The 13,166-nt window shown below is 36.9% G+C and overlaps 1 protein-coding gene across 1 annotated transcript; it reads right to left on the minus strand.

Moving 5' to 3' along the window:
- Window positions 1-404: 404 nt before the first annotated feature.
- Window positions 405-6,595, minus strand: LOC112776922 (uncharacterized). The gene is made up of 6 exons (XM_025821193.3): window positions 6,262-6,595; window positions 4,415-4,561; window positions 3,726-3,828; window positions 2,882-3,062; window positions 702-745; window positions 405-606 (listed from the first exon to the last, which is right to left on the minus strand). Exons 2-6 carry the CDS (start codon window positions 4,508-4,510, stop codon window positions 587-589), a joined length of 444 nt encoding a protein of 147 aa, XP_025676978.1. The 5' UTR covers window positions 4,511-4,561; window positions 6,262-6,595; the 3' UTR covers window positions 405-586.
- Between the last annotated feature and the right edge of the window lie 6,571 nt (window positions 6,596-13,166).

Below are 13,166 nucleotides of genomic sequence, written 5' to 3' on the forward strand. Positions count from 1 at the left end.
GAAAGAATGATGCTCTATTGAGTAAGTTTGAAATGTGGAAATAAATTTTTTGTGCTAAATTTGATGTTATGTGAAAGAATAGTGATAAGAGACTTATATATGTAGTTTAAATAGTATGGAATTTAAATACTTATAATGTAAAATTTATTATGATTAATAATATTATTATGACATTTTGAATATGGATATTTATTACCTTTAATAAGTTATTTATAAAAATTAATAAATTAATTGTTACGGTTATAAATTTATTGTAGGTTACAAATATGAATTCAATGTATTTATAGATTACAAATTTATTGGATTTTATTTTTTAGTTTTTTATTTGTATATTTTATTTTTTTGCTGATTTGGAAATAATAGTTGATTTGACAAGAATTGAGTGGTTGATTCTAAAATTGTGCTAAGTAAGAAATATTGCTGACATGGCATTAGTAGGAGGAAATAAATATCTCAAAAGTAATGTGGTACATACTTATGTATCTACTTTTATATATTAAAAATAGACTATACCACTATCCTCCACGTGTAAACCTCCCGACAACTCCTCAACCAGTCGTGACACATTGCCTGGAGCTGGGGACCGTCATATGATGTCCAACAAAGCTGAAATTTCGAGAAACATAATCAAAACTCGTAAGAAATGTTACAATGAACTAGGACAAGGTATCTAGCCTGGCCTATGTCACAATCTGAGCAACCTGTCCTCATAATGGTCCGTACTCTGTTGTCCATCTCGATGAACCTAACAACGTATATGTCAACGTAATTTAGTTATAGAAAAGTATAAGTAAACAATGAAAATATTAAACAATGTGAATAATGGATATATCGAATGTTCATTTTACTAGATGTATAGATGGTTATTCTAATATTAAGATTTAGGTGAATAATTTGAAAGTATAATATATTTTGATTTAATTGGTAGTTGTTTATGTTGTTCAAAAAAGTTATTGGTTACTTAATATAACCCGTAGTTATTAACAACATATAAATGTGAAATAAAAAAATAGTAAAAATTAATTTAAAGGAGCATACCTAATTTAATTTAAAGAAGTTTACGAATTAAAATCAATTAATTAAAAAAATTACCAACTTTAAAGTCGATAACCTATCGATGTTCCTAAACATGCCATAACAGAAAATGAGATTGAATAATAACCTATCTCATCAATTTTGTTTGGTTTAGATTACTTTTGAACACCCCTAATTTTAAACTTAATATTTTGATAAGATACAAATCGATCTAATCCAAATATCAATAGTTTGAATCATAATCAATTTAAAAATAAATAAATCAATACAATACAAATTAACATCTTTTGAATAAAATTGGATTAGTTTTAAAAATAAAATTTAAATTAATATAATCCAAATCGTAACAAATTATATCGATTTACCTTATAGATCAACTTAAACCATCCTGCAAACACAGTTTTATTTTGTTAGCATTGACAACAAGATATGTATAATGTGATAAAAAAAAAAGATAAATATAAATATTTTTAGAACAAAAATATTTATATACTAAAATCAACTATCAAAAATCAATTATCATGTATTTGTGTATAAATACATGTATTGTTTAATACATGTTAATATGTATTTTGTATTTCAACATATATTTTATACTAATATTTAATTTTGATAATTGATATTGATGTACACCTAAAATAATCATTTTTAGAAAGACATATCAATCAATAAATATTCAATTTATTTGTACAAAAAAAAATCCTAATAAGGTAAGTTTATGAAACCCAAAGCCAAAAACTCCCAATAACTAATATTACCTCTTCTAAGAATAATATTCAAAATTTTCCTGCTAGATTGCTCCAGCAATGTTAGCTATAAAATAGATGAATACAATTAATTTATGAATATGACCCCAAAGGGAAAAAAAAAGTGGAAAACCTATAAAAAGAAAGTATGCATCCGCCAATGAGAAAAGTCGAACTCAACTTTTGCCATAAGTAAGGTAGTAAGTTTCAGGTCATCAAGAACACCTTAATCTTTTACTATTTTCTTTCATCTTTCTCCTCCTTTATTTTGTACGTTGATGGTCTGTACAAACAAATCAAGATACTAATGTTTACGTTACATACCCCAATAAGAAGCATAAGATGCACAAGGTATAATGGCCAAATGGAGAAAGAGGACACCACCATCAGTACTAAGATCCCATTAGGTAGGTATGATGGGCAATGGCCAAATGAAGAAACAAACGCTACCATCAGAAGTAAGATCCCATTAGGTAACGTCTTAGAACAAAACTATAGAGATATTGGGAAAGACAAAACTTGTTTGGACAATAAAATAGATGGCAAAATGTATCTTCCTAGAAAAACAAGTCTAATAGAAAACTTAAAAACAATTTTTCTATCTTGTCAATGTCTCCACTCACCATTGTATTGGTGCTTTCTGCCTTTCCTATCCTCAGATGCTTATCAAATATGGTATCGAGGAAGGCAGGTGTCTATGTAGAAAATGAATATATATTAAAGTGATCCTACATACTACAAGTAATAATTAGGTCAGACATCCAAGTAATTAGTGCTTGGTTAGTAATGGTCATTAAATTTGCTTGTAGGCAAATGTCGTGCGTCTTTCACAGCTATCGAGATTCAATGAAAAACTGCATAACTTTCTATTTATCCATTAGTAACTAGTAAGATAACTATACTGGTTAATTATTGTTGTACATCATTTAGAGTCATCCTCTATATCCACTGGAGACACAGCTCTAGCATTCAGCACCAAACTTCGTAAATATCAATGTAATATCAACATACATCAATTCGCATTTCAAAATCTGTTTGGTAGATAAATTACCATAGTTTCACTATATAAGTTCTCAGAAATACAAATGTTTGGAACGTACCTCCTCACATATGCTTGTATATCAGTACCGATGTCAGTAATTAGCTCTTCAATAGTTGTAGTACCCTCCTTATAACATTTCAATAGTTTACAAGCATCCAAAAAAGACGCAGATTTATCCGTATCTGCAACAAGCAATAAATCTTTTAACTCTTCCTTAAGATGCTCCATCAAAACAACAGCTGCATTGAGAACCAATGATAGTCAGAAAATTAATATAACCAAACAGTTTGAGTAGCTAGTCCACATATTTACCTAAGTACTAGCAAAACTGGAATGATATTCAGGAACTTGTTATCAAGGACTTGTACTTAGTTACAAGTAATACCGCAAAAACCAATTTGTTGCTATTCTAAATAACTTGATGAAAATCAAGAAGACTTATGATTTATTAATTCTCACCGTTAAGCTATTCAACTTATAAATATGAGAAGTCGGGATAGAGGTTATAGTCCTTCAATTATTTCAAGAGATGCATGCAAAAGTCCTGTTAAATGATTAACTTAATCTATTCCTATTACACACAGACATACTGAGAAAAATCTGAGCCAGACCCTTAAAGGAGGCTACACAAAGTCCTACTCTACAGATATGCTTTTTTCTCTTTCTATATTTCTTTTTTTGTTTTCCAAAAGAAAAACATAGTAATAATGCAAAATATAATAAAAATACTTGAATCCTGCCTCAACTTAAGTAAACAGTATGTATTATATAAAAAGATGGAACAAGAAAAAGAAGATATATAAATCAACTCAATAGAAGCATAGGAAAACTGCATGCATAATCAAGGAACAGTACACATATAAGAATACAGAAAAGCATGATATTGAGTAATAAAGTCATACCAATGGCTCGAATAAACTTAAGGTTGAATTTCTTAGCCAGATCAGCATAGCCTATTGTTTTTGCACGCTGAAAGATCAGCAACTTCAAGCTAATTAACATATCCTGCAAAAATGCCAAACTTTGAATATCATTATAAAGAAATTCCATAACAAATCTTAACCTGGAACTGGAAGTGGCAGGGCACACTCTAGTTATCAGACACAACGAGTCAACAACAAAACCAATCAAATCTCATGGACTGGATTTGCATACAAAACCCAGTCAAAATGGCAGGCTCTCTATGAAAAACATTTCAACTCACTATTATCTAATTCGATACAAGTCCATTTTTTACCTTTTCTTAAGAATACCTCATCTTAGTCACATGTACTTTCTTCCATATTTTTTAATAATTTATAATTATTTCTACCAAAAAAAAAGGAGGATGATTGTGTTAGGCTTTTGATAGCCAATATAAAACTCTGTTGAATCACAATGAGTTCTACCAAAATAAGATACGCCAACAGGAATTTACCGATTATGACAATTACTCAAAATATTTAAAATTTTTAACTTAAACATGAGAGCTCTACCTTGACACCTATTTTCTGGTGAAAAACATAACTCAACAAAAATACACACACAACGAGAATCTAAAATAAAAGAGAACATTGATATTATCCTTAAAGATGATGAATAAAATCCTTACAATCTCAAGCTCTGAAAGGGAGCAAAGCCAGATCAAATATTCAACCTCCAACCTGCTATCTTTACCCCCCCTAACCATAGTTCTCAATCCTCCCATGAGGTGTTCCTTATAGTGATGATCAAATCGAGAAATGAAAGATCCCAACTCCTGCTAAAAATTATATTTAAAGATAAATCTAGAATCTTTTTTATTGAAAAAAGAGAACAGGATAAGATTATAACAAGAAAAATCAACATCACAACTAATATGAAAGATCAGGTGTTCTTTATAGTGATGATCAAATCGAGAAATGAAAGATCCCAACCCCTGCTAAAAATTATATTTAAAGATAAACAATTTTAGAACCCCTTTTTTTTTTTTTTTGAAAAAAGAAAACAGGATAAGATTATAACATGTGAAACTATCAGCATCACAACTAATATACAATATTAGAAAACCATGTATGAATAATAACAGGGTAGATTCAAATAGCAACATGTAAACCTTATTCGTTTTTGGGGTCAACCATATAACTCAAATTCCATTGCATTGTATGATAATAAACAAAACATTGATCTATGTAGATGAAAATTTGATGTCATTATACGTTAGATATTGCCTGACTAACACAAATGTACCCTTTTTGTCAAGACATGGATAGGAGTGAGCATTCAACCCAAAAAAACATATGTGCCCTCCTATTATGGCCTAAGAATAATACTAACCAAAAGTAAACACAAACAATATCAAGTAGAAAATTGGCAATATAGGAGTAATTGTTGCATTGAGGTGTTAGTTTGTTAACTATAAATGTTAACATTCAATTGGGCAATACACTCTTATTAGAATTAAATGTTGGAGCATAATTAATCATGATCCATGTAAAGGAAAAGAAACTACAAAATTACAAGCTCTTCAGCATAGATTTTTTCAAATGCTTGAAAAAAGATATTGAATGAAAATAAAAGCATTGTCCAAAACTAGATGAGAAAGGAACAAGCATGCACAAATTTGTCCATTTCCTTCAAAAGTTTCAGGGGCACAAACCCACTTCCTTTCAGCCTCCGTGCGAACCAAAAGATCTTCTCTTTAACACTTTCAGCTTTCTGATGAAGGCTTTCAAAATTTAGACCCCACTAAGATAGTAAGATGCAAAATTACATCATACTAAGACTGATCTATCACTTTTAGTTAGAAAAAAAAAAAAACAAAACAAAAACAAAATGAGTAGTGCCACCTAAAGCATGAAAGTCTCTGCACACCTAAATCAGTCTCATTTAAACAAAATAACAAGTACAACACAATCAGAGTATTATAGTAACATAATACCAAAAGCAACAACACAATCAGACAACAATTTCAGAAAAGTTTATGTAAATTGCAGGAAAAAAAATTCCAAAGAACTGAGGACGAACAAAACATCAGGAAAAAAAATAGAAATAAAAGATTGTGTGGGGATGTCATGAATCAGTTTAACATGAACGAACCTTTAGAAATTAAGTAATTAACACAAGAAAATGGCATGTAAAAGGTAGAAAACCATGCCTTTACAGAACCGAGTTAGAGCAGCGACTGGTAGACGCTGTGACAGCAAGCGGCCAAGCGCATACCAGAAGCAGAACAAGGCCAGAAGGGCTCAAGGGAAGCAGAATAAGAAGCAGAAACAGAAACAGAATGCGGCAGGAGGCAGAGCAGATCCGTGGGGAGGTTTAGGGTTGGCTGACACCTGTGTGTGTGTTACGCAAGAAACCAAACATCAAACTGTTCGCAAAATCAATTATTTGATTTCCATTCACAATTTCACATTCAGAAATCACTAAACAGAGCATAAAAGGAATAACCAAAGAAGTGAAAGCAGTGCCACTAACCTTTGACGGAGAGCAGGACGGCGACCGGCGAGACGACGGCGACCGGCGAGATGAACGCGACACGACGGCGAGCTGCTCCAAGCTCGAACAGAGAAGCCAGGGAGGATAGGGATGACGTGCCGAGCTAGAAGAGAGGGCCTGGGTGGGGAAGGAGGAAGCCCCGGAGGCACCGACAACCACGGACGGCGGCGGCAGAGCCGTTGAAAAAGCTAGGATTTGGTTTGGGAGGATTTTTGAGCTTTGCTTCTGATTCTGAGTGTCATTCACGAATGAGGGGGGTGTTGGGGCCTTGGGGGAAGGGGTAACAGTAACACACTGACGCGTTGCGGCGTTGGGTTCTCTTCTTTTTCAAAAAAAAAAAAAAAAAAAAGTCACCCTTCAAGAACTGGTCGGGCCGAAAAATCGAACGGTTCAGCGGTTTTCAGGCAGTTTTCAACTGGACGGTTATAGATAGTGGACCGGACTATTTTATATTTTCATTAATTTATTGGTTTAATCTATAAGTTATTAATTAAACCGATAAAATCGATCTTATATAAATAAAAAATATAAAATAGTTAAAAATTTAAAATTAAAATTTAAAATAGATATCTTTATTGATATTTTAAAAACAATCAAATTTTAATAAATTATAATCAACAAATTAATTCAGTTATCATTAAATAAGTATATAAAATTTTAATATTTTTTATAATAAAAATTTTTAAATTTTATTTTCATACAAAAGTAACTATTTTTTATTTTAATGACTAACTAATTAGTTTATATTTATTATATTATTTTTATTAAAATATAATATTTAATAAATATTATATAATTATAAAAAATAATATTATAATTAATAAAAATATTTGATATTTTTATTTATATATATTTAATAACATTTATACTAATAATCATAAATAATAAAAAATATAATTAATTTAAATATAATTGAGTATAAAATTAAAATAATATGAAATAATATAATTTATTGGCAAGAGAAGTATACGAAAACAAAGAAAATCTAAGTTCAGATTATATCTTCAACAATTTTAAATTTTTTTTAGAGTAGTTTAGTTAGACCGATATTTACCAATTTTTATCCGTTTTGAGCAATTTTCACTGGTTCTAATTATTTTAACCAACAATAAAAAGATTCGAATTAATAATTTTTTTTTTTGTGAAGCGGATTGGATAAGTTCCAATTTTAAGTATTTCAAATAAATTGGATAACCTCCAATTCTAGGTACAATACACACTTATACATTCTTCACACACTTATTAATTTTTTTTCTTTGAACTCCAGATTTTTGAAGTAAAAAAAAAAAAGAAAATATGCTATATAAACTAAGATTAATTGACAACCCACAACCTCTTAAATTAGTATAGAAAGACTATACTTGTTACGGTGGGTAACCAGAGATTAGTGGGCCGGATGGCGTTGGTTGGCCCAAACGTGTGAGGGAGGTGACTATCGAGTGAACCTGAAACTCGGTGTTCCTCCGTCCGACTTGTACGTGTGAAAGAATGGGGGGTGGTACCTGCAAAGACACTCCGATGCCTAAGTTAGCAAGAGTGTGAGCAAGTTTAGAATGTATTGGACTTAGTGATACCTGAGGGATGTCAGGGTATTTATAGTGGTGAACCAATAACCACCGCTGAAGTAGTGTCACCTTTTTAGGTGGATAACCGTTCCCATATCTTAGGGAGGTTAAGATATGGCTCTATGAAGTGGTTGGAGAGTTTCTAGGGGCAGTTACTCATTCGAATGAGTGTTATTTGCCAGCTAACCCTCGTATCCGACTTCTTTGGAGCAGGTCGTGCTCAGTACCGACTTCTGGGGATGAAGGCTGGTACTGGGTGAGGGCCAACCCTTTGGGTTGGGCCTTTTTGCTTGGATCCTGGACCTTTATTATTGGGCCAGGGTATGAACAGTGCCCCTACTCGAGCCCAATTTCTTTTTAGGATTTGGGTTCGAGTATTCAACTCGGGGTCGTAGCCGATTTGCAAGAGGACCGACGTGATGGTTTAAGAACCGACGTGGTTTTTCGTGACCTTTTGGTTCTGACAGTTACGTCTAATCAAGCGTCGTGTCCATTAGGGGTGTGCGTAGGGATTTAATGGCCTTGGTAACGGTGCATCTTCATTAATGATTGCCCCAATTTTACCATTATGCCCCTAACGTCTTTATAAATACTTTCCCTCTCTTTCGTTGTTTCGTTTCTGCAATCTTTCAAATTTCCCTTACATTTGTTCGTGCTGCGTTCTTGCGTTTCAAAGGCTTTTATTTCCTCCAGTCTTGATTTCAGACTTAAAGGTTAGCCTTTCCCCTTCTGTAACATGCGTTCTATTTGCGTGTCTTTATCTTGTAGGTAGATTTGGTTTGTAGGCTTTAGTTCCGTACCCCTTCCCTTAGAGACCGTGTGTTGATTTTCCTTTTCTTTTGTAGGTTTCTTGTCACCCTTTTTTAAGAAAAGAAATGGCTTCCGTAGACGCTCTCTCCCAGTGGGTTGATGTTACAGTCCTAGGGGAGGAGCCCTCGGTTGATACTGAATTTATCACCCACCTGCGTACTCACTATAGAATTTGTACTTCTGAAGAAGATGAACCGAAGTACGAGTTGATAGTCCCGGGTCCAGAAGACCGGGTTTGTTTCGGGAGGGCCGACGAGACGGCCCCTCATTTCTTTTTTATGTATGAGAGCATGGTTACTCGTTTGGGCGTTTTTCTCCCCTTTTCAGAGTTTGAAATGTCTGTGTTGCGTCATTGCCGGGTTGCCCCCACCCAGCTTCACCCCAACTCTTGGGGTTTTTTGAAAATTTACCAATTCATCAGCCAGGCCTTAGAGTTTCCGACTTCTCTGAGGATTTTCTTCTATCTCTTCCATATGACCAAGCCCTTCAGTGGGTTAAATAATAAGCAACAGTGGGTGTCCTTCCGTGCCATTCAAGGTCGGAGGCTTTTTACCCTTTTTGACGAATCCTTTCATGATTTCAAAAACTATTTTTTCAAAGTTCAAGCAGTAGAGGGTCACCACCCCTTTTTCTTGGATGATGATTCTTCTCCCCGGTTCCCTTTATATTGGCTAGAGGCCTCTCCCTGCGAGAAATATGGTCTGGACGACCTGGATGAGGTGGAGGCGGCCATTGTGGGGTTCCTCCGAGAAGTGTGGGGGAGGGCCCCATATTTGGATACCAAAAAGTTTCTCCAGGGGTCGCCGACCTTTGTCCAGTCGCAACTAGGTAGCTTTTTGCGTTTTTCATTTATCTCCGACTTGCAACTTCTTTTACCGACTTGTCTGATTTATAGCTGCCAATTTGTTTTTGTAGAGATGGCAAAGAAAAATGCTCAAGAGTCTTTCCAGAGGGTTCAGGAAGCCAAGGCGAAGTCTCGCGCTAGATCTGGTGGTGCTAGGGTGGTTGTCTCTCCTTATCCTCCTCCTCGGAATGTTGGGACTCCCTCCCAACCTATTGTGATTTCTTCCTCTGCTTCCTCTCTGCCACCCCCTTCCGTCCGACCTACTCCCGAACCAGAGCTGAAGAAGCGCAAGACCTTAGAGTCTGGCGCTTCTGGTGAGGCGGACGCTCTTGCGTTCGTCCGAAAGAACATCTATCCTCATGCTCGTATGAGTATGGATGATGTTTCTGTTCGGCACTACCTCACTACTGTGGTTGAGGAGAGTCTCAAGACGGCGGGGGTTTGTGGCAAACTCTTGGATATATTTGAGAAGACTCCTATCAGCTCTTTAGGGACGACCTCGAGGGTCGAGGAGCTGGAGGGTAGGCTTCGCATATATCAGGAGCATGAGAGGGAGTTGGAGGGGAAAGTCGCCAAGCTGAAGGAGGAGAGGGACAGTCTTCGGGAGAAGGGGCAGAAGTTGCAGGCCCAATGCAACATGGAGGTAGATTTGAGGAAAGCAGCGCAAGCCAGCTACAATAGTTTATTTGCTGATCTTGTGTCTGTAAAGAACGATTTGCTGAATGCTCGGAAGGCCTACACCGAGTTGGAGGACTCTATTGCGGATGGTGCTGATGAGGCCTGGAGGATTTTCAAGGAACAGGTCGGAGTTATTGCTCCTGACTTGGACCTTTCTCCTTTGGACCCCGATAAGATTGTTATTGATGGCGCCATCGTGGATCCTCCTGTCCCCATAGTGGAGTCTGAGTCTGATTTAAAGACTCGGGGGCAGAGGATCGTAGAGTCCCCTCCTCGCTCTAAGGACGCTCCGAGTTCCTCTACCATTCTTCCGACTTCCTCTTCGACTCCTGCTCCTGGCGTTCCCCCTGACTCTGCTGGTGGTGATCCTCTTAAAAAGTGATTTTGGCTATTGGGGCCCGGCCTGTGGGCCCCTCTTTTTAAACTCTTCATATTTATTTGTTGGTGTTTTGAACAGTTTTTTGGCCTTTTAAGGCCGTAAACAAAACAATTTATGATGCCCTTTTTTAACAAGGGTTTAATTTAACGTTAAATAAATGCCCTCTTTGGATAAGGGTTTTGAGTTACCTTATGCGCGCATGCTTTTCGTGGTTCTTTTGATTCTTTGATCTTTTTCTAGAAAAACCTTTTCTTTGGGGCTTGCCTGCTTTTCTGAATCTCCTTTGATCTTCAAGGCAGCTTTACAATTTTTCGTAGTTTTTCTTATCTCTTTTTGTTATTCCTAGTACTCAATTTCGTTTTATTGAGCTTTTCGTGACTTAGGCTACTTTTGCGATTCATTTTAATTTTACTCGGTTTCGCATTCTGACTTATGAGTCGGACTGCTCCCGAGTTTATCATGATCGACTTCTATAACCTCTTTACGCCGACTTGTACCTCGTCGTTTTATCCTGACGACCATCTAGGTCGGTTCATGGGATTTTCACGTTTTGTCGAGCTTAAATCGGCGCGTTTCGTAGAAAGAGAATAAAAAAGGGAATTTAAAAGAGATATTTAAAAAAAAGATCTTTATTAGTTGAGGAGGTACCTTATTGCTACTAAGGGTTTTTGATAATTTATTTCCCTTAGCCCCTACTATGATGTCTCGTTAAAAACCCTTCTCCAGAAAAAACCCTTTGATTCTGGGAAAAAATCATGAAGCTGGGAAAAGAGTACATCAGGGAGTAGAGTTTGCTTTTAACTGTAGTACCTTTTCATATTACAAGCATGCCATGACCTTGGTAACTCGGTGCCGCCTAAGTCGGTCACCTTATAATAGCCCTTTCCTAAGACCTCCTTGACCTTGTATGGTCCTTTCCAATTAGCAGCGAGCTTTCCCTCCCCCGATTTGTTGACTCCAATGTTGTTTCTGATTAAGACTAAGTCGTCAGGGGTGAAACTCCTTCGAATGACTTTTTTGTTGTACCTTGTAGTCATCCTTTGTTTCAACGCTGCTTCTCTTATCTGAGCTTCTTCTCGGACTTCAGGGAGCAAGTCGAGCTCTTCTTTGTGTCCCTGTATATTCCTGATCTCGTCGTGGAAGATCACTCTTGGGCTTTGCTCATTGACCTCTATTGGGATCATGGCTTCTACGCCATAGACTAGTCGGAAGGGTGTTTCTCCAGTGGCGGATTGGGGGGTTGTTCTGTAAGCCCATAGTACTTGTTGGAGCTCTTCAGCCCAAGCTCCTTTCGCCTCTTGTAATCTTTTCTTCAGCCCTGCCAGTATGATTTTGTTGGCTGCTTCGGCTTGCCCATTGGCTTGTGGGTGTTCCACTGAGGTGAACTGGTGTTTGATGCTCATACTGGCTACTAGGCTTCTAAAGGTGGAGTCGGTGAACTGGGTTCCGTTATCCGTGGTAATGGAATAAGGTATCCTATACCTTGTAATTATATTTTTGTAGAGGAACCTCCGACTTCTTTGTGCAGTGATGGTGGCCAGTGGCTCTGCTTCTATCCACTTTGTGAAATAATCTATTCCCACTATTAGGTATTTAACTTGTCCTGGCGCCTGGGGAAAAGGACCTAATAAATCCATTCCCCATTTTGCAAAGGGCCATGGAGAAGTGATACTAATGAGCTCTTCTGGGGGAGTCACGTGGAAATTTGCATGCATCTGACATGGCTGGCACTTTTTCACAAATTCTGTGGCATCTTTCTGTAAGGTTGGCCAGTAGAATCCAGCTCGGATCACTTTCCTGGCCAATGACCTGGCTCCGAGGTGGTTCCCGCAGATTCCACTATGTACCTCCTCCAACACCTCGGTGGCTTTTGAGGTCGGTACACACTTTAACAATGGTGTTGATATCCCCCTTCTATAGAGAATATTTTTCACCAAGGTATAGTGTTGTGCTTCCCTTCGGATTTTCTGGGCTTCTTTTTCCTCCTTAGGGAGGATGTCGAATTTTAGGTATTCGACTAAGGGGTTCATCCATCCGAGGTTTAATCCGACCACTTCAAAGACTTCTAGTGTGTCTTCCGTTTTTACCACTGAAGGTTCCTGGAGAGTCTCTTGAATCAGGCTTCTGTTATTTCCTCCCGGCTTGGTACTTGCTAGCTTGGATAGGGCGTCTGCTCTGCTGTTTAGATCCCGAGTTATGTGTTTCACCTCGGTTTCTGCAAAGCGCCCCAGGAGCTCCGAAGCTTTTTCCAAGTACCTTTTCATATTTGGGTCCTTTTCCTGATATTCCCCACTTATTTGGGAGGTCACCACTTGGGAGTCGCTGTATACCATCACCTTCATAGCACCGACCTCTTCTGCCAGCTTCAATCCTGCGATCAAGGCTTCGTATTCTGCCTGATTATTTGAAGCTGGGAATTCAAACTTGAGGGAAACCTCTATCTGGGTTCCCCTTTCATCTACCAATATTATGCCTGCGCCGCTTCCTGTTTTATTGGAGGATCCATCCACATAGAGTTCCCAGGTAGTCGGTTTGTCCTCTTGGTCCCCTGCATATTCTGCAATGAAGTCGGCGAGGCACTGGGCTTTAATCGCCGTCCGAGTTTCGT

This window comes from Arachis hypogaea, chromosome 19 (assembly GCF_003086295.3).
Source record: "Arachis hypogaea cultivar Tifrunner chromosome 19, arahy.Tifrunner.gnm2.J5K5, whole genome shotgun sequence".
In the NCBI taxonomy this organism is placed as follows: domain Eukaryota; kingdom Viridiplantae; phylum Streptophyta; class Magnoliopsida; order Fabales; family Fabaceae; genus Arachis; species Arachis hypogaea.

Coding starts and splice junctions, on each gene's coding strand:
- LOC112776922 (XM_025821193.3), bottom strand. CDS start 4,510: ATGGGAGGATTGAGAACTATGGTTAGGGGGGGTAAAGATAGCAGGTTG. Junction 3,829..4,414: donor CCCTTTCAGAGCTTGAGATT/GTAAGGATTTTA, acceptor GCATTTTTGCAG/GATATGTTAATTAGCTTGAA. Junction 746..2,881: donor ATACAAGCATATGTGAGGAG/GTACGTTCCAAA, acceptor ATACGTTGTTAG/GTTCATCGAGATGGACAACA.